Source organism: Heliangelus exortis, chromosome 1 (genome assembly GCF_036169615.1).
Source record: "Heliangelus exortis chromosome 1, bHelExo1.hap1, whole genome shotgun sequence".
In the NCBI taxonomy this organism is placed as follows: domain Eukaryota; kingdom Metazoa; phylum Chordata; class Aves; order Apodiformes; family Trochilidae; genus Heliangelus; species Heliangelus exortis.
The window spans coordinates 159,564,353-159,588,630 of NC_092422.1; the positions used below are offsets into that span (position 1 = coordinate 159,564,353).

The following is a 24,278-nucleotide window of genomic DNA, read 5'->3' on the forward strand; positions in this document are numbered from 1 at the left end:
ACCAGCTTGCTGCAGCAAGTAATTGTAATAAGGTTCTCTAGTATGTAGTTAAGATGTCCTAAAATACATCCCTTGGTATTTTGCAAGTAATTAACTTTTAGAGCCACTTATACACCACATCATGTCTCCCAGTGTGTTTCAGCTGTTCAAAACTCTGGATAGGTGTTAAATGATTATTTTTTGTAAGCAACAAGTCTAGTGCATTTGACAGACTAACAAGAAAAGTGCTTTTATACACAAGTACTATATACAAGCACATGGTAGCTTATTCCATGCATTTAAGACTCATAAATTGTGATTCAGCCATTCATGTCACCAGTGCGTGAACTAAAACACACTCTGCAATTTGGGGATTTAGGAATGTCGGTGCTGTTTGTGTGAAATTCGTGTGACTTTTTGACCTTTACTGCAACTATGTTGGCTTTTGTGAGGCTGAGCATTTGTTTTATTGAAGAGACCTGTCACCTAGTGGCCAAGTGCTGGGGAATGTGGCCTGCAGAGGTCATCAACGTGATTTTGTTCTACCCTGAGGGAAGGATGGTTTTGTGATGGCCACAGTCAGTGGCTGTCAACCCCTCTTTAAATAGAGGTGAGAGGGCTGGCAGTGGTAGGGGCAGCTTGTAAAGGTTTGATATTCCAGGGTGGAAATGAAAGGACAAGGTACCTTGAAAGTGATGATAAAGGGAAAAGCTAAGTGCAGGAAACTGTTCCATCACCAGGTATTAAGTAATCCTGGGCTAGAAACCTTGGAAGGACATTCCCTGGCTGGTGACTGGATTGCTGCAGTGCAGGATCCCATTAAGCTGGGCTGCAGTTAGGCTCAGGGGTTTGTGTCTGCTGCAAGCACGGGTAGGTTCTGCTGGGTGATGCACCACAGCCACACTTCTTAGCTCCATCTCTCTCTGGGAGATGACATAGACAGATCCTATGAGGAGAGGCTGAGGGAGCTGGGGCTGTTCAGCCTGGAGAAGAGGAGGCTCAGGGGAGACCTCATCACTCTCTACAAGTCCCTGAAAGGAGGCTGGAGCCAGGGGGGGGTTGGTCTCTTTTCCCAGGCAACTCTCAGCAAGACAAGAGGGCACGGTCTCAAGTTGTGCCAGGGGAGGTTTAGGTTGGACATTAGAAAGAATTTTTTTATGGAGAGGGTGATCAAGCATTGGAATGGGCTGCCCAGGGAAGTAGTGGATTCTCCATCCCTGGAGATATTTAAAAAGAGACTGGATGTGGCACTCAGTGCCATGGTCTGGTAACTGCAGCGGTAGTGGATCAAGGGTTGGACTTGATGATCTCAGAGGTCCCTTCCAACCCAGCCAATTCTATGATTCTATGATACGGAGTGTCGGGGGAGACTGATTTTATGTTCCAGTCATGGTTGACTGGTGTCCCTTCAGAGAATGGACTCAAATGAAATTTTCAATTTGTTGAAGTGTTTTTTACTTGCTCCTAGAGTTGTTGGTTTTTTGTTGTCGTTGTTTAGCACTCTGCTGAGTGAAATGTTTGTTGTCATTCCTGCATCCTGTTAGTTATGGTTTCCTTGTAGGTGGTATCAAAGCTGAGTTTCCAAAACTACTTGTGAAACCTGTTTTCGACAGATGTGCCCTGAAAATGACGCACCTCCTGACTAAGCTGAGTCAGGCCAGCAAAATAAGAACGTCCTTACCAAGTCCAAAGTGCTGCTTTGACTTCAGGCCTTTGCGTCAAGGTCTGTGTACTCATTTGGATCAGACCACTAAGTTACCTTTCATCCCATTAAAGGGAAGGACTCAAGGGATCAAAAGTAAGCTGTTAAACAAAGCCTGGCAAAAAGGAACATGGGGATGTGTTTAGTCTTAGTCTTTCTAGATGAGGCCACGTTAACTTGCAAGTAGAATTGAGCCTTTTGGTTCACAGGCTTAAATTAGCAGTGCCCCAAACTCAGGGAAAGATGTTTGAAAATTCCTCGGAATGTAGTATTTCTGAAGAGGTAAAGAACCTGGGTTGAAATGCCACTTACATTTTCAAAGGATTTAATGTCATGCAGCTGTGCTTTTTAGAAAAGATATGAAACATAGTGTCTGGAAAGAAATCTGTACCTTAAACGTAGCTTATTGATGAGGACTAAGGCAATTTATCAGGCTCTTTATTTCTCCTCTCTTCTGCAATGAAGTGTTATTTATTAAAGCTGGAATCTTAACGTAATGCAGAAATAAATGTTCAGGGTTGTTAAACTAGAAACCTCCTTCCTGTCCTCTAGATAATTTTGCTCATTTTTCTCCAGTCTGATGTGGAAGTATGTTGAACTCTTGAGTGGTGGGGTGATGTCTTAGCCAGACAGCATCAAAATGGGAAAATGCTTTTGAAAAAGCTTCACAATTGTTACTTACTACATAGAATGAATGTCTTGCTGTGTATGGCTGAGGCAGATGGCCAGTGCTCTGTTGTACACTAACTTTATGAAGTGATCCAATAGTTATTAAGGAAGAGGAAAGATTGTTTGCACTTGTGACAGCCTTAAATCTGTTGTGTTACCATGCACTCCTTCATTCACCCGTCTCTTGCTCCTGGAATATATGTGTGGAATCAGTTTCAGCATGTTCCCTTCACTTGTGCTTTGGTTTCTTTTGCCTTTTGAGAAAAAGATCTAAACTATAATCCTTTCCACCACCTCTTTCCAAGAAAGAATAGAAAATTAAACAAGCATCTAGCAATCACACAGGTTTGTATTATTAGGAACATAGGTGCTAAATAGACTGGAACTGAAGATCAGAAGTCTAGTATGGTAAGCCTTATATTAACACTTTTCATCATGATTTGTGCATGGAGCTTATGATTATCAGGTACCAGAAAGAATAGAATTCAGTTTCTTCTCACAGGTTGTTTAAAGTAGGAAGTTGTGTTTCTTATTCTAGCTGTTGCTTTTGGGCAGAAAACTCCCCAAACAACAACAACCAAACCACTCATCCAGATATTGTAGATTTTCAGATAGGAATAAAAATGACTGAAGTCCATTCCACAGTTGGCAGACTTGCTATTGAATTTGGACGTGAAACAGTTTTGAGATATGAAGTGTGCAGGTATCAGCCTTGTGTGTGTAACACAAAGTACTCCCATGAGAAACAGGAACATATGGGTTGTATTGCACAAGGCTGGGAGATTATCTTGTCTGATGCACTCTGTGCAGTTCTCATTATAGTGAAGAAAGGCAAGTCCATAATACAACAGAAGGGCTGTAAGGATGTCTGGGGAGTGGAGAACCTTGGGGATGAAACTGGAAAAGCTTTACTTGTTTTGCTTAGCCAAATGAAGACCAGAAATGATATGATTTCTTTTCCTAAGTAAGTCTGGTGTTAACAGACGGTCCTCTTCCTCCCTGCTGGATTGTGTTGGTAAAGGAAAATCATCTTTACAGGCTTTTATTTCTTATAATTCCCTCCTGTTTCAATGTTGAATCGAAATTTTCAAGGTGTAAACTGTACCCCTAAGTGAGAATGGGGAGGGGGACTGGGTGGGGCTGAAGGTAAGGAGGTTGTGAGGAGTGTTAGCTATAAGCTGTTCAGCACTTTGACATGCATTTTAGATAGGTTAGCCAATATTATTTGCAAATATTTGGAGTTTCACTGATGACTTAAAGATGCTGTATGGTAGGCTGGGGGAGCAGGGTTGACCCTGTGTTAACAACCCTATAATTAGCATTCTGATAATAATCAGATGTGATCTACAGAGATGACTTCATGTTGAAAACATTACAAAGCCTTAGTGCAAGTAATCTGTCCATCTTGCATTTTATGAAGGGTAGGGTTTCCTGAATGTTTCTGTGCCATTCAGGCATCAACATTTCTATATGAGAACATTATTAGCCATTATTTCAACACTGCTTTAGAGGTCTGAACCATATCATTTGCTAGTAATTAATTTGTGTGGGCGTTGTTCCTGACTGGATGTGTCATCTGCCTCTGGAAGCTTGCATAAAATGTTGAATTATAGTATAGTAGGATACCCTGTAATCAAGTGTGTGAACTGTGACAAACTGAGATGGTAGACAAGAAATAAGAATTATTTTTTTTTTAAACCTGAAGATAAAGTAATGTATGTGAAGAGCAATTGCTGAGACTGGCAAATTATCTAAAAGATAAAATCCCAAATCAGATCAATGTCAGCTGAAAAAGGTTGAGTAGTTGTTGCAAAATAAATTACCTTACCAGCAGTATATGGCAAGGAATTTATAAGAGTTTTTAAGGTCAGTAAGGATTCTTGGGTCATACCCTTTCCTTTGATTCCATAGAGTTCATGGAGTGAACACCAGAGAGTTCAATTCTTGCTTATGCCCAACCTAAACTGCAAGGTGAACAATTTTACTTTTCAATTATAAGCTCTCCTGCTAGGTCATAGTGTAAATTTTCAAGTGCCACCTTGCATTTGATCAGTTCATTCTAGAGATCCAGTTGTAAACATAAAGAAGGAGAGAGAAATACTCAGCCTGTGTGAAACTTGAGACCATGTCAGCTCAGTACAATTAAGAAGAATGCTCAGAGTGGATTAGAGTTACCACAACTTGAACTCATTGAACTTCTGTCTGAATCTGTTGATTATTGGTCATGGGATGTATTCTTGTCATCATATTTTGAACAATAGTCTATAGCTCAGAAGAGCTTTTTATGGAAATAATCTACAGTGCTCAAGATTTCCTTCAGGCTTTTCTGAAGGCAAAGACTTTACTATCAGATGATGTGACCTCCAGAAAAGTGCTAGGACATTTGAGCTTCAGCACTGTGGAACTATGGTGGAGTCAATTTTGAAAGGAGCTCTTCTGGGAATGTAGCAGTAGCTCTTTTCCTTCACATCACTGGGATGTGCTTTGCTCATTTCATGTTCTTTTTGAACATGAAAGAGCTGATGTAGAGCTTCAGAAAGATATTTCAGATGTTCTTCTTATGATCAGTGAGCTAATGTTGTTAGACCTGACACCTTTGAGTTTCCTCGGTGAGTAGAATTTGATTTGGTTTTTCATATGAGAACTGTGTCTGTCAGAGGCCTAAGCTTCATCTGTACTGTCAGATGTCTGGAAATCCCTGACTCCTGACTGAAGGGCTGGTGCCCCTCCACATCTCATGCTTTGGCCTTCATGCATGCATAAAGGGCATCTGCACAGCACATGGGAGGTAGGTCTGCTGGGACCAGATGTGTTGGACTGGCTATGTAAGTGTGGCAGGGTGCTAGAACCCATCTTTCTCTGCAATTCCTCAGGGGAAAAAAAAAAAAAAAAGTTGTAGATAATCATTTTACCACTTCGTAAACTGTGGGAAGTGCTTGAAACTCAGCTCCTCTGCATTCTCTGGGAGTTTAAGAGATTTAAGAGCTCTAGTGTTCTCTTCTAGAAAATGCTTTTGTCTAGTGTGTCTAACCCTGGCTAAGTATGGCAAAGGTAGCATCCTCTTTTGAAAAATTTTGAAAGACCTTCTGTAGGACATCTGGAAAAGATGCCCTACAGCTATCAGGTCCCAAGTGTGAAGCTGAGAACAACATCATTAGACCAGATGTTTTACAAACGTAATGCTGCTTGCTATTTTAGATGGCACCTTTTCACTCTGAAATGAGAGCAATTGTTTTTTCTGAGAAACATCTCACTAATGACTGAGTGGTCACCTGTTCTCAAATCAAAGCTTGTTTTTGAAGGGAAAACCCTTTTGCTTTAACTTAGTCATTCTGACAAGTTGGAAGTACGGAGCTGAAATTCATGATAAAATAAGATTGTAGGAGTAAATAACATTTACAAGTGCTGCTGTCTGTATTCAAGCTCTGGCTGGATATAGGAGTGTTCTGAATGAGTAATGTGGCAGCAGTGTAAAGTCAGGAAATGAGGGAATTGAAGGCCATGTTTTGTAGCGGAATTATTAAGTAGCCTGAAATAAGAGTTGTGCAAGTTACCATTAGGAAAGAGATCACTCTGTAACAGACACAAATTTGTCTTTCTCCAGGAACAGTTAATTAAAGACAGGCTGCGAGTTTCTTATTAATTTCTGTGGAGTTGTACTCCACAAAAGAGAGGTTTTGTGAGGTTTTTGATTACCCACACAGGTTCATTAATCTTATGTATTGTTGGAGTGCTTTTTTGCTGTTTTTTGTTTTTTCCATAACTTCATAATCTAGGAGAGAAAAAAGCATTTCTAGTGCTTTGTACGTAACAACATTTTTTAGTTGTGACAAATTTTAGATGTTTTTTAAATGGATGTAGGTTGTTCTACAAAAGCAGCAATTGAAAGCTCTGAAAAGTGTTCTTGCTAGTTAAAGTCAATGAGCTAGAAATTACTATAACCTTTTCTTGGTGACAATTATAAAACTTGCTGATAAAATCAGCTGTGGTGGTTTGTTTTTTCTTTTTCTTCCAAGAATCTTGCTATGCATACAAAAGTCTGACAGAGCCACAGCAAACCCTGGGTTTTAGGATCCAGAAACATGTGGAGCAGGGAGATATGGTGCTTCTCTTCATGTGGTGGTCCTGCTGCTTCTGTGAGTGTCAGTCAAGCAAACTCATAGGACAGAGGACCAAGCCACTGAAGAAGAGAGAGCCCAGGACAACTAAACTTGATTTAATCTCCCCTGTTGACTTAGATGCACAGCTGAGTCCATGATGATGCAGCTAATTTGGAGGAGAGTGGGACTTCTGCTTTGAAGCTTGAAGTTGTGTTGACTTTTACTTGCTTGTGTTATGGTTTAGCTATTTTGAGAGAGAAAGATAATAAGTAGCTATTGGTCTTGAGGCAAACGTAAGTAAGAAGTCCAACAGAACAGGACTGTGGTATGAGCTGTGTCCAAACTGGAGAGCTGGCTTGTAGCATCTACATCACCACCTCAGTTGGCTGCTGGTTCTTGCTCTTTGCTGTCCATCTTCTCCCACCTCTGTGAGTTCTGATTTTTCAAGCTCCTGGAAGTCTACTGGTTCATTAGTGCTGGGCAAGGGGTAGGTATTGTTTTAATTGTAGCTTTAGGACTCTTTTTTTAGCAACAGTTACTGATAGCAGTCATAACTTAAGCTTGGGGGACTGCCAGTTGGCAGAAGGATGATGGTAGCTCTCAAGTAGGGAAGGCTCAGCTGTAAGGGAGATGTGGGCTGTGGAGAGCAGGCTGCAAGGCAGCAACAAACATATCCTGTCCAATAATACAATGTGCAAGAAAAGGTTTACCTGAAGGTGGAAAAGCTAATTTCAGGAATAACCCTTCCTATTCTTTTGAATCATGAATTGTTTTGTGCAACCCATGGCCTCCCAAAATACTTATATTTTGATGTTAGAGGCTCAGCAGCCTATCTTATGCTATCTTGTATCTGCCATAGCTGTAAGGGACCACGTATGGATTAAGCTGTAGATCTTTTTAAGTGAGGTCCCTGGTGAACCTATTAACATTATTTAAATTCAGTGTTAGAGCCAGTTAAAATGTTTACTCTTCTTTCTCTTAACTTGACTGTGATCTGTGCAATGCTTGGACAGAGTAACCCTTGGCAATTGTTTATGGCAATGACAAGTTACAGAAGGAGCAAAAAGAATATTTTGGCATGGGAGTCAGCCTTGGATATGTTAAGCAAAACCTAAACACAAATTACAGTTGTTTACCTGGCAGTGGTGCAAAGGTGGGGTACTCATGAGAGCTGTACTGATGACTGATGCTGAAGAGAAGGGTGTGGGATCCTTGGCTGCGTGTCTCTGTTTTCTACCCTGGCAAAGATGCTACCCAGTAAGTTTATCACTTACCAGTATGTGGGATGAGTGGGAGAAACAGAGGATGTTCCTATCATCAGGAAGACATCACGATCTGCTGTGCTAACTTTGCGTGACATTATCAAAGACAGAGGGAAAGAGAAAAAAAAAAGCCATTCATTGAGCACATTTGTTTTCAAGCAGTACAGAAAGAGGAGCTGTCTTCAGTTTTAAGTGTGTTGATTGAAAAATATTTTCACACCAGCACATCGTGACTAATATTCCATGCAGTCATGTTCCCGCCTGTCACTTTCAGATGTGGTTTTTGTGCAGCTGCAGGAAGGAGTTCATTTAACCCCAGCCAGGCACCTGACAACATGAAGGGAAAGGCCTCTTGTGCTTGGAGCGCTGTTTGAGCAAGTGAACTTTCTGGAACAAGGATTGTGCCTTAATTGCTGTGGGTTTTTTGAGTGGCAACCATGGGGGATGGGAGCTGACAGGAGATCATTAGGGCAGAAGGACCTGGTGCAAATGGATGTCTAACTAAGCTCTTGAAGGCTGTTGCTGAGTCGGGGGAAAACAAAACATCTTGGCATCTTATTGGCATTTTAAGGAGGGAATGGAGAAACTGGGAATGACAGCATCCTCTTATGAGATGTATTTGTTTTGTTATGAATGTCAGCAGTGCCTCTCTAGCAATTTCATTCCAAGTTTAATGACCTTCTGGTTGTGTTTGCCTGTTCTGCAACCGCAGCAAATGTATCTTAGCAAACAAGATGTGACCTCTGTTTCTGAGAGTGCAGGACACTTACATGCCCATGACAGAGGTGCTTTAAAACCACACCAGGTAAGAGGTATATATAGAGGACACTAGTTCCTTTTCAGTGTGATCTCTTGAAAAGAGTTGGGCAGTGTCCAGTGCTGACCTCAGTCTTTTTGTGGGCTAAATTAATGTCTTTATTCTGCTTGGCAGTGTGGGCCAAGAAGAATTCTAAAATGAATGCAAGAATTTGTGGTGTGCAAGATGTCTGAGAGTACGCTCAGTTGTTTTTGTGTTTCATCAGTGTGGTGTTACAAATGGGCCTGTGTAATGCAGAGGAGAGACTGTGAGCTCTTACTGGTTGACAATGTGAATGGTTTAGCAGAAGGGATTGTGCTGGGGCCCTTTTAAGTGGGGGAATATCCATCGTGCACTGTTGTTGGAAGTAATTATGAATCTGCTTTCATTTGAAGAAAGAAAAGCCCTGTAGATGTCATTTCATGTTTAAAATGTGAAGTGAAAGCATAAACTAGTGTCCTGCTGCTACCGATCGAGGGAGGAGTCATGAGCTTTAAAACAGAAACAGACTCAAATTCTGAATGTCTCTGGCTGTTCAAAAAAAGTACGTCCTGCTGGAAGATGAGATTGAGGTTTCTCTGTATTTCATAGCTATAAACTATAAATAACTATACTCCTAAAGGAAGAAACTTCCATCATTTTTGATGTAGGAAGAGGAGAAAATCCTGTCTTCTACTCTGGGCATGTCCAGCCTCAGGTGTGCTGCTTTGGCAGAAAGAATTATTTTTAGAAAGACATAGAATGGGCATTGGGAGCTCTCCCCCCTACACTGAGAACATATCTTTTTTTTTCCTCAAGACCAGGCTTGATAAAATGTCGCTTCGGTGAGAATTAGGACTGGGAGCTTGTGTGCTGGGCTCTGCTGGGCTCTTCTGTTCTGTTGCTTCTTAACAGGCTTCAGGTTGACTTTTGACTTTCCAAGCTCTTCTGTGTCTGTAAGTTGGTGATGGTGACAGCTTTCTCAGTGGTGATGTTTCAAGGAGAAATTGGTGATGGCAAAGCCATCCAGGGGCTGGTGGCAGCGCAGCTCCGCATCTGTCGTGGCACATGGGTATGAGGTGGTGACCTGCTGAGGGGGAGAAATGCCCACAACTGTGGTGGCCTGGCATAGCAGGAAGCTCGAAGCAAGCTGTGCAGAAACAATGGCTTAAACAAACACTTGCAGATGGTTGTAGGGCAGTGGTTGAGCTGCTGGCTGTGAGGTGTCTCGGCGGGCTTCCCAGAGAGCTTCTCAGCTTGGGACGAGTAAGAAGTCTGAGGCTTGACTGCTTTTCAAAGAGACTGTGGCAGTTCCTTGTGAATGGAAGGTGGGAGTTGATGGGAGCTTCTCAGAGAAGGCAAATTCCCTCGTCTGATCCTTGAGGGTGCCTTGAAAAGCACGGACTGCCTTGCCTATAGGCAAAGGAGCAGACTCTTTGTCTAAGCTCCCATTCTCCAGATGCTTTTTATTGCTACCGTATGGAGTAAAATGGATGGGAATTAAGTGGATTCTTAGACATGTTCCCTCTTCATTGCAGATTCCCAAAGGGCAGTTTTAGTCTCTGTGGTGGGTAAATAGGGCTGACCCTCTGAATTCTGCAACTGAAGGCCCTCTCTGAGTGCCAGGGGCCAGGACCGTGTGCCAGGAGAGGTAAAAGCACAAGGTCTGGCACTGGAGGAGCTCGCTTGGAGGGGGAGGAGGCAGGAAGGATGTAAGTGTGTATTTAGGCTCGCTTCAAGGAAAGCTGTAAAGAGGCATTGGCATTTATATACAGGAGTTAACACGTAGCTTTTTTTTTTTTTTTTTTTTCTTCCAGTTAAAAAGACCAGGTTCAGTCTCAGTAAAAATTGGCCTTTCCTCACAATTACTCAACTTCAGTCCTCCTTGTCATGTTGCTGGCTGTGCAGCTGCCACAGCCTCGTGCAGCAGGCAAACTTGAATGCTAGGTGTAGGGAAACCATAGGAAATGCTCACTTCCACCCTTTCTCTTTTTTGTAAGGCAGCTGTTTTTATAGCCATTGTGAATGTATCCGAAAGTAGCAAAGAGCTTGGAAGTCCACTCACCATTTCATTTTCCTTTTGTAGGTCAGCTTCAGCTTATCTCCATGTTCCCTGCTAGTAAATGGATGTTAATGCTATTTGCATGAGATGCCAGAAGTCAACAGATGGAAACTATTGGAATGGAGAAAAATGGAGGCTTCTGGTGGTTTTGGCTTCTTGGTGGTTTTGTTTTTGTTTGTTTGTTTAAGATCTGGGTATATGTGAGCTCTTGGGCAGTGCTCTGAGGCCATGTGGAGAATCTCAGCATCAGGGGAGGTTTCTGCCTGGGTCCCCCGCACCACTCAGTTTAATGAGGCTTCCTGGCTTTTGGCAGGTTTCTCACTGGCTGCCACTCCACTCCACTGTCTCTCATTAGGTAGGATGTTTTTAGGCACTGGGTTGAATTTACTTCCATCCCATGCAGACCTGGTGGTGGTCTGCGTTTTACACACTCCAATTTACAGAGCTAGCGCCAAGCTACTAAATTATTAAGCCAGGGTTTTAATAGAAACCCCTGTGTAGTCTTAAATTGTTTCCACTCTATTTGGAGTTTCCTGCTCTGCTGGTTTTTATTTTGTCCTGTGCATGAAAGTGTGGAGGGAGGAATTCACAGGAAAGCACTGAGGCAAAGAGGAAGAATTCAGCCTGAGACCATTAGAACTTACAGACGAAATAAAAGGTTAATTGGTACTGTGTCCAGCTCTGATGGAGGTGGTGGGGAAGGGGGGATGGAAAAAGCTTCCTAATCCCCATGACAGTTCAGCGGAAATTTGTGTGTTTGTTTTCAATGCTTTTTGTAACTTAGATTTCTCAATGCAGTATTTTCTTGCCCAACTATTTTTGTCTTGAGCCCTTCCCCAGGGCTTGAAAGGGACATTTGTCAGCATACACAGCTCCCCCATGTCAAACCCTGCTGGCACCAGCGAGGCAATAGTGCTCGGTCAGGGTGGAATTCCCTACGTGGTGGAGGATGCCCCTTCCAGCTCTTCATGACTTCCACACAATCCTCCTGTTGCTGCAGGCTCTTCCCCACAGCCTCACACCACTGGGTTCTGGGTCAGGATTATACTTGCCAATTAAGTGCTACGTAAGTCAGGTAATGGTAAGCATGGCTTGTTTTTTAGCACTGCACCAAAAAAATTGTGTTGTTCTTGATGACGGGTGTACAATCACTGTCCTCCACCAAGTGGAGGGATGTTAAAAAAAGGGATGTTGTCTGAATAATGATTCCCTGAGACTGCTTCATGGTGAGCAGTGACCTTTGTCCATGGGGAAAAGATGGATGTTTGGAAGAATGGTGATACGAGGCAGCAGTGGGTTAAAACTGGTCGACATGTGTCCACTCTGTCCCTTCACCTGGCAGCCACTGTGGGCATGTGCCAGGTCCCAAGAGAGGGGGACAGAGCCTGGTTGCAGGATGCATGCCTGCTTCTCAGCCATACCAGTTTGAAGAGCCATCATGCTGGAGGGACTGGGGTTGTCAGGCACAGCTACAGCAAGCCACAACAACCGAGCTTCAGATGTGTGCTGGAGGGGTTGGAGCAGGTCTGTTACCAAGCTCTCTGAATATATGGTACATCTTATGTATGATGTGCAGAACAGGTTAAGCCGTCTGACTTGGCTCTTGTGCATATATGGTGGTAGCAGCTATCGGCTGAATCCCAGCTGGAGTTTACAAGTCTGGCTGAAGAGAAAGTTGGGCTGTGAATTATCAAGGCCACCTTCGTCACTGAATGGCAGGAATAGCACTGCAGTTCCTGTCATTGTCATCACGCTAGAGCCGTGTTTCGGTACTCACCGTGTTTAATCGCATGGCTGGTTCACTTAATGCCTCTCCTGGGGTCACTCATAACACATTTATTTTTAGGATTCAGGGAAATTAGGGACACTAGCAATCCATTGTGACTCTCTCCAATGGCAGGAGTTTTCCAGACGACGATGGTAATAACAGCAGTGGCCTAGTTGCAGGGTAACCTGGCTGAGGTGATGAAATTACACCAGCAACTGCTGTGGAGCTTAATGCTTGCAAATGAGTGACCTCCAGTGAAAAGGTTCTACAGGTGTAAGCAGAAGCCACAGGTTCCCTGGGTTTGGTTATTTTGGAGGATACGTACATAGTTTATTGGGAAATCTCTTGCGGCACCTATTGGCTTTCTGGATTTTCTGATCAAATACTTGGTGTAGAACGGAGATGGTCGTGTGTCCTGCCTGGTATACAACTACGAATCATTCTGTTTCACGACAAACTTGTCAAGCCCCAACAGAGGAGCTCCTTTGTACCTGGCTAGCAGCTTCAGTGGGACGTCTAACGTGCTTCTCAGTTGCTTTTAGGAAAGGCAGCGTGCCGAAAAGCCTGTGGTAACAGTTGGCCTAATGCTCCTCGCTCTGCTTGTTGTTTTTAAACAGATGGACCTCTCTGTGGAAACTCTTTATAGCTTCATGCAGGAGCGCCAGAAGAAGTATGCCAAGTATGCAGAGCAGATCCAGAAGGTCAATGAGATGTCTGCCATCCTGCGCCGCATCCAGATGGGCATCGACCAGACGGTCCCGCTGATGGAGAGGCTGAACAGCATGCTGCCAGAGAGTGAGAGGCTGGAGCCCTTCAGCATGAAACCTGATCGGGAGCTGAAGTCTTAGCTGATCCAGCAGGCTCCCCCTTCTCACCTTCCACGCTCCAGCGTCCAGCACAGACGCACTTCCAGCGGGATGGGCTGGCAGATGTTGGAAGTGGACGGCGGTGCTGTCTGACTCTCTGCCAGGGCATCGGAGGATGAGCGGTGTCAGCTGCCAGGACTGCACAGCCAGGAATCCAGGGGCTCCCCAGTCCCATCGTCTGGAGGAGATGATTTATGGTTCTTTCATCTCCCTCCTCTTACCCTCCTGTCTCCTTTACCACTGCCACTGCCTGTGCTGAGACATTTGTTTCATTGCTGTGACTAGACTGGGGTTGACAGAGGAGTTTTCTTTCATCTGTTTTTTTTTTTAATTATTATTATTTTTTCGCTAGAAAAAATTCAAAGGGATATGGGGTGTTACAAACCCTCTAACATGTTTTTTGTGCCACTGAGGTTTAGATGATCAGCTGGCTGCTAGGTATCTCCGAGATCCCCTGGCCTTGAAAATATGTGTGTTTTATAGGTGAAAGTGTGGGAGCCAGGAACTGGCTTATTAAAATCTGCCTATTATCATAATTAACATGGTTTGCATGGCAGGATTTTGGCATGTCCTCCTCGAGGCTTCTGTTTTTATGGGTTCTCTAATTTATGAGGCTGTAAAGGAATAACTATTCCAGATATGTATGTCTGTTAATGTTAAGCAAGCCTTAGCATTCCTCCCTCCCTTGCCCTGGCAATGTCCCCATGCCCCAGCTGGTGGCATTTCGTGTCTCTCACCTTGCACACTGATTCTGACAAGTACTGGCACTGACCTCCTCGCTTTGTTATCCCAAAGTTTGACATGAGGTGTCTCATTCTTATTGGGACACTCCAGTTATCTTGGTGCTCTGTTTTTTTTTACCAGGGGGATGCAGTTGTTTCTTTACCTTCAAACAAATGGAGTTGGAGGGGGGAAATATGATAAGTTCTTCAGGTCTTTTCTTTGGCTTAGCTGCCATCATGCCAAGAGCTTGCCTGAGCATGGTGTTTTATGACTGAAACCCAATGGTCCTCTGGGACCATGCTCAGTGAAGGAGGATGCTCCTGCCTTCTCCCAAGCTGAGGGTCCTGCTGGAAGGCAGGCAGTGTGTTCACTCTGCTTGGGTGTTGGGCTGTCATACAGGAGATGGATTGATTGCCAAGTCTGACACTGGTCTGCTGGCTGCAGGAGATTTGCAGCACCTCTCTGAGCTTTGGTTTCTCCCCATATAAAATGGGGATATTCTACATGCTGCTGTAAAAATACTTACAAATCTAGAAATAAGGTTTAACAGCCTGCATCACCATTGCATTGGCAGCTCTTGTCTGCAGCAGAAAGGGTGTGAAACCAAAAGTGGGGAGTTTGCTGGGTCAGGAGTGTGTTTGTCTGTGTCAGTGTTAGTCCCAGGATGCTGTTGCTGGCGAGGAGGCTGAAGTGTGCCCATGTACCCCAAAAGCTGTTGTACATTGGAAGTGCAATTCCAGTGGTGAGGAGAGCTGTCTTTGAGAGAGTCAATGGGACAGCCCATCTTCAAGTACAGCACAAGCCTAGGTGACTTCCAAAGGCAACTTGCTTCAATACCTCATAGTACTTAAGAGTACTTAATCAGCATTTAGGAGTAAGAGTGTGGTAGGTTTTTGACACCATTCATTGCTGCCTGGTGGCAGGAAGCAGCAGGAAAGTCTTTTGTTGCATTCCCTAAGGCCATGTAGAGAAGAGTCAATTTTGTGTCACAGACTGGGGCTTACTTAGATGTGTGTCTGAACCACAGTGGCGATTGGACCCCGGGGCCTGCTAAACACTGTCTGGAAGCAGAATCCCATGGAAAGTAAGTCCCCTGAAATGATGCCCTGGGAAGTGTGGTTGACTGCTTGAGAGACAGCAAGGAACTTGGCAGATTTTATACTCAAAGCAGCAGAGTGGTTCTCGTTGCTTCCACCCAAGAGTTGTTAAATGGTTGGGTCTGTGTTAGGTGTATGCTGTGTGTTGCATGGGATATAACATCAGGCTTTCATCCTTGCTCATGCACCCTGCAGTGTTTTACGTTTGGTTTGGTTTGTTAAAAGCTACGTGAGACTTAACCAACCGTGAAAACCTGCTTGTCATGGCTGTGCCACTGAAGGTCCTCACTGTCCACCACTGAGTGTGTCTTTGCCTCCTGCCATCAGACACACCAGAATATTCAGGAGCTTTAAATAGCAGCCACAGGCGTTTCTGTCCTCCTCTCAGATGATGCTGTCTGGAAGTTTAGAATGTGCGACATTCAGCCGTCTGGGATATCCCCCACCCTGGCATGCTGGAAGCCTATACTGGTGGGAAGATCCTGATATTGGATCTTGAGGCAAAGGTTAGGCTGCAGATGGTCTCTCCTGTAAAGCTTCTAGACATTTGCCCTCATGCTATTAAGTGTGAGATCAAAGCATTGCTCCTTGTGGTGCTAATGAGGGCAAGCGAATAGTGTTCCTATCTGAAAGCTGCAGGAGTGAGAGCTGAAGGTCAGTTCCTTCCTTATTTGCTATAAAACATCTAGACATTAGGCTGATAATGGGAGAAAAGTCTTGTTCCTATGAACACTGGCCTTTAGGCTTGTAGATGTGCTGCTGGGCCACCTCACTAAAGCTTTCTGAGCAGCAAGGGTAAGTTGTGAAAAATGTTAGTAGCTTAATTAGAAAGAAACTGGAGCTGAAATGCAAAGGTCAGCCTCTTCCAAAACACACAGGTCATCATCACCTTCATTCCACAGGTGATAGTCTCTTGTATGGGTACTGAAGATAATGTGCACCCTGAACTGGTGTTTCTCAAACAATGGTTTACAGTTTTATTTAAAACATTGTCACTGGCTTCATTAACTGTAAGTCTTTGGACTTCTCACTGAGGGGAAGGCATTTCCTGCCATGTCTTGAGCTGCAGTTTGTTGCTTGGCTGCTCCTCGTTTGCTTTGCTCTGCACACTGCTTTCAGCTTCATCTCAGATGCAGGTGATGCTCAAGGTGAGACTGTTATTTTTCTCCCTTTCCCACTGTTTAGCAGAAGGTTTGAGATGTGACTGGAATTACCTTTCTGCTTAAGAATTTCCTTTTCCGAGCCAAGTGCTGTTGGAGAAGGCCTCAGGTATCTCTCACAAATGTACTTAGCTGTTACTTCTACCACAAAGTTAGTGCTATGGGCAGAGAATAACCTGGCATGCTCACTGAAAACAAACATCTCTGCCCTTCTCTACTTTCTGAGGTGGTGTGGGGTCTGGGGTGCCAGCTAAGCTGCTTCCTAGGCAATCTTCTGAAAAGCTGGAGAACAGGGTAAGTCTCTGGGTCTGCTCTTCCCTGCTGGCTCTGAGTCTTTCCCTGACTCTGCTGTTGTAGCCCATGCTCTGTGCTGCTGCTTCTTGTGTCCTGCTCATGCAGAAGAGGTTTGCTTTGTTGTTTCTGTTGTTTTTGTAATGTAATGCACTGACAGAGGTGCTAAAGTGCCAACCTATCTGCAAGGCAATTTCTGTGAAGATCTGGTGAAGGGGACAGAAGAGAATTGTGGGGTTTTTTTAAAATATGTATTTAAATTAAATATATTTAAATATATTTAACTATTTAAAGTGCATTTTCTCCTCTTCTAAGCTTTTACACAGAAAGAGTAGAAACTCATGTTTTCTCAGGCCCACTCCTGGCTTGAACCAGCCCCTGCCTGCCCTCTCTCACTGTGCCCATGGTTTTCTGAGGTTACTGTTGTAATGTCCCTCCTGTTCCTAAGCTGCCAGAGTATTTTGATTTCCAGCCTCGTGGCTGAGCACTCCTTGGTCTATAGGTAATTATGGCATTTGCAGACTTGATCTCCTTTCAGCTGCCTACATGCTACGTGTCCCACAGCTCCAGCATTAAAATATTTAGTATCATTCTTCCAAGTGTGTCATTTCTCTAATTGCCTTGCTTATTCTTCCTTTACAGCACATCACTTCTTACTGCCATGTTTGTGGACAGTACACACACTTTAGTGTGGGAAATCATATCTTAACTGTGTTGCTTTGTACACAGAACCCACCTTCCTGCCCTGGAGATGACGAATTTTATCTGCCCTAGGACTGTAAGGAAATGTGTGTCCCAGAATGACAATAAATGTTGGGGGTTTTAGATAGTTTAAATGTATTATTTGCAAGGTGATGCTTGTGACTTGCCAGCAGTGGGGTGGGACTGCAGTTCAGCTGGCTGGCAGCCTCATGGAAATGAAGAAGAGGGTTTGGGATTGATGGGCACAGACACTTGTGTAAGACACTACAGCCTTGTGCAAAGCACTCTTGGTGTCAGATGCTCTCTGCCTGCTTTGTGAGGGCACCCAGCAGCTTTCCTAGGATTCAGCAGGAAAACTAAACACAAGCAGCAAAGTATTTCTCAATTTTCCCCTGCCTCGTGTGTTAATCTGCCTGTCAAAAAGAAACAATGTTCTGATGAATGCTTTTTGAATTAATGAATAACCCTTTTTGTCGTTTTAAAAACTTTGTATTTTAATAGATGGTGAGCACTGACCCTGTAGGGAAGTTGTGAAGGTAATGTAGTGGCCGTACTGTAAGTAACATAACCAGAAATAAATGAGGGTGGCTGTAGATTTTGTCAAAATGTGACTCCTAGTTGGGTATATGAACAGCTACTCCATACAGGGATGGATTTGAGACAGCCTCCCAGAGCAACTCACATGTGTATCCTAGCAGAAGGACTTTCCAGCCCCACTTTTGGGGACCCAATTGTAGACAGACATTAAAAACCCTGCCATCTGCAGAGTACCTTATGACCACTGCATGCCCTTCCTCCCACAGGAGGTGGCTGTAATGCCAGCAGGTGCTGAAGGCCAGAAATAGCTCCCTTTTCTATTTATAGAGGTGTCTCATTTATTTATATTCTCCAAGTTCAGAATTGGCCAAAGGCTTCACAGCAGAAACACTTCATTGTGGCTCAGAGCAACCATTTGGTCCTGAGAGCAAAAAAGTTCTCTGTAGACACAATTCAAAGGGCAAGTACCATTGCCAGGCTAAGCTCATACATTGTGAGCACTGTTCTTCTACCTGAACTCCCAATTGTGGTTTTGTGTGCCTAGTATAATAGTACTATTGTATTCTTTTAGTGCTTTTAGACATTATAGCATTGTAACTCTTTTTTTTCTCAGAAACTCTTAAGAACAAATGCAGGCTAGCTAGGTGTTTAGTCAGGGTATGGCCAGCTAAATAAAATGCCTCGGTTGGGAAGTTTGGCTGAATCTCAGTGATTTCAGATTTTAAAAAGGGCATCAACAGCCTTATTAGGGCTTCAGTGCTGTTCTCAGGAGAGCTGCCAGGGCACTGTTTTAGCTGTTTGAAACCACTTCCTCAGAGAAATCAGTTCAACTTGAGCTGTGAGTCAAAGCCTAATGAGCAGCTAAGCTGATGAACATCACTCGGTAGTAACAGCAGCTCATGTAATCACTGCATTTGCATTCTCTGCCTTACCTACCCCTCCTAACCCCCTCAAAAACAGGGTGATCAGATCCATACTGGAGGGTGAGGTTTACCCTGTTTTCAGTCTACTTCACTCTAGGAATGTAACAGGGATGGTTACATCAAGAGCCTGGTGACCTCGGGGACCCCTTTCCCAGTAATGCCAGTCAGTGAAAGGAAAATTAAATGTCGATGACATGTGTGAGACAGCTTTCAGATGCCTCTCAGCTATTGACTGGAGATGGAGTTAAACTCTCTCTTCACAGAGCTGTCACGGGCAGAGGGGCAAGAGTGGAAAGATGGAGGAATGAGAGCAAAGCAAGTCCTGCAGAGCAGGCAAGAGGAGGAGTGGGGAAAGCCAAAGCGCATGCGGTAAACCCCAGACCTTGCTGGGAACAAGCATTCCATACCAGAGCCAGTCAGACATACTGGCATCAGAGGTGGATTTTGGAGTAGGTAAAGCTTAAAAAATTGTCAGGTGAACCTCACAAGCTGATGCCGTTTAGGCCTAGTATTGTGCATGGTTTGTGTTTCACTGTGCAATGGGTGCAAGCAGTTTATGTATGAGGTGGGACCACTTGGTTGTAGAAGTAAGCATAGCAGCCCAAGCAGATTGTTACCATACCTGTCTCTTCCAGAGAGGCCAAGGAATATGCATTTCCCTTTCTGGGATTATGGGTTAAAATTACCTTTTAAAAAAAGGTTCTTCCAATTATTGGACCTGAGTTTGAAGATTTCAGTACACAAACTTTGTGTACTGAGCTTTGCCATCTAAGGATATAACCTTAGCAGCCATATTCTACTGCAGGATTTAATTTTAATAGATGGTACATTTGTATAAGCTATTCTCTGAAGGAGCAATGTTGGGCATAGTCCTCCCTCAGCAATCAGCTCTGAGAGCTTTAGGACTGGCAGGATCAGTCAAAACAAATATTTAAACAAGTAATTAAATTCCTCTTCAAATAAGACGTGTATGGGAGGCAAGGAAAAAAAATGGGGTTTGACTGAGATATTTTAATTTGAAATATTTGCTTCAGAAAGACTAGCACAGTTGCCTTGGGGAACAGTTCACTGACAACAGGATTAGCCACTGTAAGATGTTAATTGCAGAGAAATGCCCCTGCTGCTATGCAAGGGAGCAGAAGAGGTGAGGTGGGTACACAGAACAAGTAAGAGGCCAGAACTGTTACCAGTGCTGTAAAATTTCTGCTGCCTGTGATGAGCAGAGCAAAGTGACCCAAGCTGTGTTATCCATTAACAGGCACACATCTGTGAAGGATCCACAGGATAAGGATGAGCCCCCTGCTAGTCTGGGGTGGTGGGGAGCAGGTGATGCTGCAGGCAGATAACGCACACCCCACAGCCAGAGGCACACAGGCTCCTTCTTCAGCCGTTCTATATAAACAGGTACCATTTCTGATTTTATTTCATAACATACAGGTAATGCTCATGACACAACAAGATGAGAAACTCACATCTCTGAACCATTTAAACAGCTTACCATACACCAAAGAACATTATATTCATATTGAACATGTACACATTTCCCCCCAACCCTCACATCTTCCACTTTGCTTTCCAAACTTCTACAAACCATTTCCAGCATTGTTCAGGTACAGGACATTAGTTTAGATGGGAGACAGGCATCACCCTCTGCAGGACATGGGGTTAAGACTTCCTCCTACAGGAACCTGCCCCCTAAAAATACTGAGCCTACAGCTTTGATTTGTTTACTGACTATAGTGGATTGGAAATCAGGAGGAGCCAGACCAGATTTCAGTTCCTCCGAAAGTGATTAACCAAGCAAACCCCAAATGTACATAATTTGTATGTGTAGCAAAAAGGGGAGGACACACACCTCTGAAGCAGCACAAAACCCAGGAGGATTCTGTTTCTGCCTCTAGGGACTGATTTGTGTTAACCCCAGTTAACTGCTTTAAATCAAAGGCACAGGCTTCTACTGCAATCTGGCTGAGAGGAGCACTGCTAATATGCATTACATGCATATACACACACACACACAGAGTGTGTATATATGCTGATGTAGTTGTAATGTAACTGCTTTCACTTGATATGCAAACAGACACAAGTGGCAGTATGTTTAACAAATAGCCAGGACCTGACATGTTTTCCAGTGTGCTGTAAGCCTGTCCCTTGCCCAGATTACCCTTTCTTCATACACACAGCAGGAACACAGCCTCTGGGCTCAGTTACTCCTGGTGCTGCCTCTCTCTTGCCTTTTGCACTTTTGAGAATCAAGGTAATCAACGCTGTAGCTTTCAGTGCTATTTTCAACAGTCCGCTGTAGGAAACTGAAGTCACATCCTAGCCACAAAACAAGACAATGACAAAGTCTTCTCCATTATTCAATATAGTAAAACCTGAGATTTGAGTCACAAACTAGCTAAACTTACAGTTAAAAAAAAAAACAAAAACAAAAGAAACAAAAAACCAAAATATAACCCAAGCTGCTGACTTGAATTAGGGCTTCAGTTTGCTGCTGACAGATTTATTTATTTATTTGTTTATTTTAATGCTGCTGGCCAGGGTTAAGTATTTGTTACATGTGATAATACGATTTTCAGCTGCCTGCACTGAATTGGGGCAAAATAATGCAGTTCTCCCCACCCCCAACTGGCATGTTCTGAGGGGTCCAGGGGAAGACCAAGAGACCACGAGCAGAGCAGGAAGGGTGAAGCTTTCTGCTGTGCCTCTGGTACCACCCCTCACTGGCTGCAACCCTCAAACATAAAACCATTTGTTAAGGGGGAGCAGAGGAGGCACCACGTGCACCAGGAGCTGGAGGGAGAAGCAGCAGGGATGCTGTCAAAATCACCACGAGAAGGGCTGTGCTTAATGCCCATGAAACGTGGGCAGCAGGGAAGTGACACCTCCTCATGCTGGCATGGTGAGGGCAAGGATGTGGCACCTGCCAGCAGCAGGACAGCTGGAAGTGTCTGCCACCAAATGAGGCCTCAGCATGCTGGGAAAGAAGAACATCTGCTGGAACAAAGGACAGTGGCCAGGATCAAGGTCCTTGGGAGCTGCAAGCGTGGGAGGTGAGCAGGCTTCCCATCAAAGCTGTCTCTTTTCAACCCCCCTTTCTTCCACACTCTAAGACAGGGTGCTGGAGGTCCCCTTCCATTTTCCCTGAACAGATGTACAGACTGTTTTTTTCTCAAGGTCAGCAAACCACGTGAGAAGTTTCTGCATTTGAGTTCCTGCAGTTTGGGTGAGGATGTCAGGATGGGAAAAAAACCCAAACCCAACCACCTGAATTGCCCCCAACCCACACGTGACTGAAACCACACATGAAGAGCACTTCCTTAATGGTACTGCTCAGTTAAGGACAACAGCCCATCCCAACTCATTTTTAGCTTTAAAAAACACAAAAAAAAACCTTCAAGAGCCACTTATTGAATTGTCAACAGGCAAGAAAAAAGACATGGTAATGTACCAGCCACTTCTCCTGCATGTAACCCTAAGTATTAAACCACTCCATTATAATTTAGAAGCTGAAGCGGCTACTCCTCTCCCAGAAGCCAGCATGATAGGAAAAAATACAAATACTGCTTATTTAATGCTTCAAAAGACCAGGGGAAAGAGTCACAGGTACAGTTCATCTCTTTTTAAGAATTGCTGCTGAGCCAACTGAAACACTTGTGCGTAGACAGCTTTAAAAAACAAAACAAAAAATTAAACTCAAATGTGGCTAGTCGGTACTTGTTCACATTGCTTATGAACTGACTACCAGCACCTGGCAGCCATAAAGCCCTAGTTTATTTTTTATATTTTTGAGGTACTGGGTTTTATTTTATTTTTTCTCTGAAGCAGCTCTCTAGAGAATCACCTAAAGCCTATCCATTAGAACAATAGTTACACCAGTATTTACATTTGTCTGAACTGTGTGTGTTCAGCCCAGCCTCGCTGTAACCAGTCCCTGCGTCCTTTGGAATCGCTCCCGGACTCCTTTCTTAGAGGAAAAAGTTCTCCCTCCAGAGGTTGGCTCAGTGTCAGGGCTAAGGTGCACTGGTGAAGACGTGGGGCATGAGGAGGGGAGAACACAACGAGCTTTGATGAGTAGGAGCGTGTTTCAGTGGAAGCAGAGAAAGGCTTTGATACCGAGAGAGCTTCCTTTTTGAAAACCACTGAAAGGATGTGCAATCCATTGCATATAATTTCTTCCTCTGTCAGGGAAAGGTCTCTGAAATGTTCTGCCCTTTTCCAGAAAAGGGGGGGAGAAAAACCCAGCGGTTTTTTTCTGGTTTCCTTGGGCAGACGCTCACTTATCATTTCTTTGCCATATGAATCTAGTCACTGCGTTCACACTGAAGCCTCATATTTCTTCCCTCCCCCCAACATTTTGGCACAAAGTCCATTTTGTTTCAGATTTACAGGGACCTCTCAAATGCTGGGGGAGCAGCCTGGAGGGGGAAGCAACTCCAATAGAGTCCCACAAGCCCGCTGCCCCTCAAGACACCTCAATGATTTCCATGCTGCCCGAAAAGCTCGACTGACTGCCTACTTTCCCCAGTTCTTCTCTGGATCTGTTGTCCGACATGATGCTCTCGCCGAACTCCATCTGGCAACTTCTGCGCTTGAACTGCTTTTCAAAAGAGCTCTCCTCGTGCCAGCTCCTCCTGGAGTCACCTCTGTCACCCTGCTTCACCCTTCTGCGCACGGCAGAGGCCTGGTCACAGCCCGTGGGCAGCTGACTGCAGCTGTAGGCAGAGTAAGCGGCGCTGTTCCCGTAGATGGCGGAGGCCGAGTAGAAATGGGAGGACTCTGCTGCAAAATACCAGCTGCTGGGGAGGGACGGAGCCGACGTCTGAGGAGCCAAGATGTCCGAGTGCCAGCCTTTGAGACCCAGCCCGGCAGCAGACTTGGCCAAATGCTGCTGGCTGGTGGAGAGACCAAACAAGAAGTTCGTTCTGTAGTTGTCTTCCATGCTGCCGCTCCGGTGCAGGGGGTAGAGGAGCGACCGCTGAGAGGCGGCAGTGCCGCCGGCTCTGCCCGGGTGTTGCCTTTTGCTCTGGCTGTCCAGCTGCCAGGTGTTCGGGGGTTTCTTGGGAGGGTTGGCTTCCTCTTTGTCAGGGCTGGTTTCTGGGCTCTGCTCCGAGACCTCCTGGACGGGGGAGAACTGACACAACTTGCTGCTGCCTTCCAAAGCGGTCGCGTGTTTGTAGTACTCCAGGGTGTCTTCGGAGGAGGCGAAGCCCTGAACCGACGCCGCCACGCAGCTGCTGCTCGCCGAGTAGGATACGGATTTGATGTCCAAGGAAAAGGAGCGTTTCAGCCGGTTGCTGTCCTCCACCTTATCCAGGGAGACGTGCAGTCCGTTTATGCCCTGTACCAGAGGGCCATCTTCCAGGGGGGACAAGTGCCCGCGTGGCACGCTGCTGCAGTCCGGCGGCTTCTGCTCCACGATCTCAGAGGTAGCCGTGATGCAGAGCTGGTTCGTGGAGAGGCTGCTCTGCCCACCTTCTGGGACCAGCACGTGCTCGCTGCTTTTTTCCAAATGCAGAAGTTTCAGCTTACTGATATGTCCAGGCTGCCCGCTCTGGTTCTTGATTTTTTTCTCAAAGTCCAAAAGCTGTCCCAGAAAGTTGAAGTTGGGAGAAATGGTTGGCCGCTTCTCTTTCACAAATCTGGAAAGATGGGAAAA

At 44.7% G+C, this 24,278-nt stretch overlaps 2 protein-coding genes across 13 annotated transcripts in view; one reads left to right on the forward strand and one right to left on the reverse strand.

Annotated features, from left to right (window-relative positions):
* The window catches only part of BORCS5 (BLOC-1 related complex subunit 5), an 80,374-nt gene that overhangs the window by 54,283 nt on the left and 1,813 nt on the right, over positions 1-24,278 (forward strand). For 2 of the 3 annotated variants that reach the window (XR_011723864.1, XR_011723865.1), the window contains exon 4: positions 12,935-15,798. Coding sequence is in view for 1 of the 3 variants with exons in the window: in XM_071733358.1 (XP_071589459.1) it covers positions 12,935-13,165 (231 nt within the window). In the remaining 2 variants the exon portion in view is untranslated. Of the gene's footprint in view, positions 1-12,934; positions 21,076-24,278 lie in introns of those variants that run through there. The other variant, XM_071733358.1, reaches the window with a different exon arrangement.
* DUSP16 (dual specificity phosphatase 16) overlaps positions 20,007-24,278 on the reverse strand; it is a 69,110-nt gene continuing 64,838 nt past the window's right edge. For all 10 annotated transcript variants that reach the window (XM_071733357.1, XM_071733350.1, XM_071733355.1 and 7 more), the window contains one exon: positions 20,007-24,261. In XM_071733357.1, coding sequence (XP_071589458.1) covers positions 23,085-24,261 — 1,177 coding nt within the window. In that variant the 3' untranslated portion in view covers positions 20,007-23,084. The remainder of the gene's footprint in view (positions 24,262-24,278) is intronic.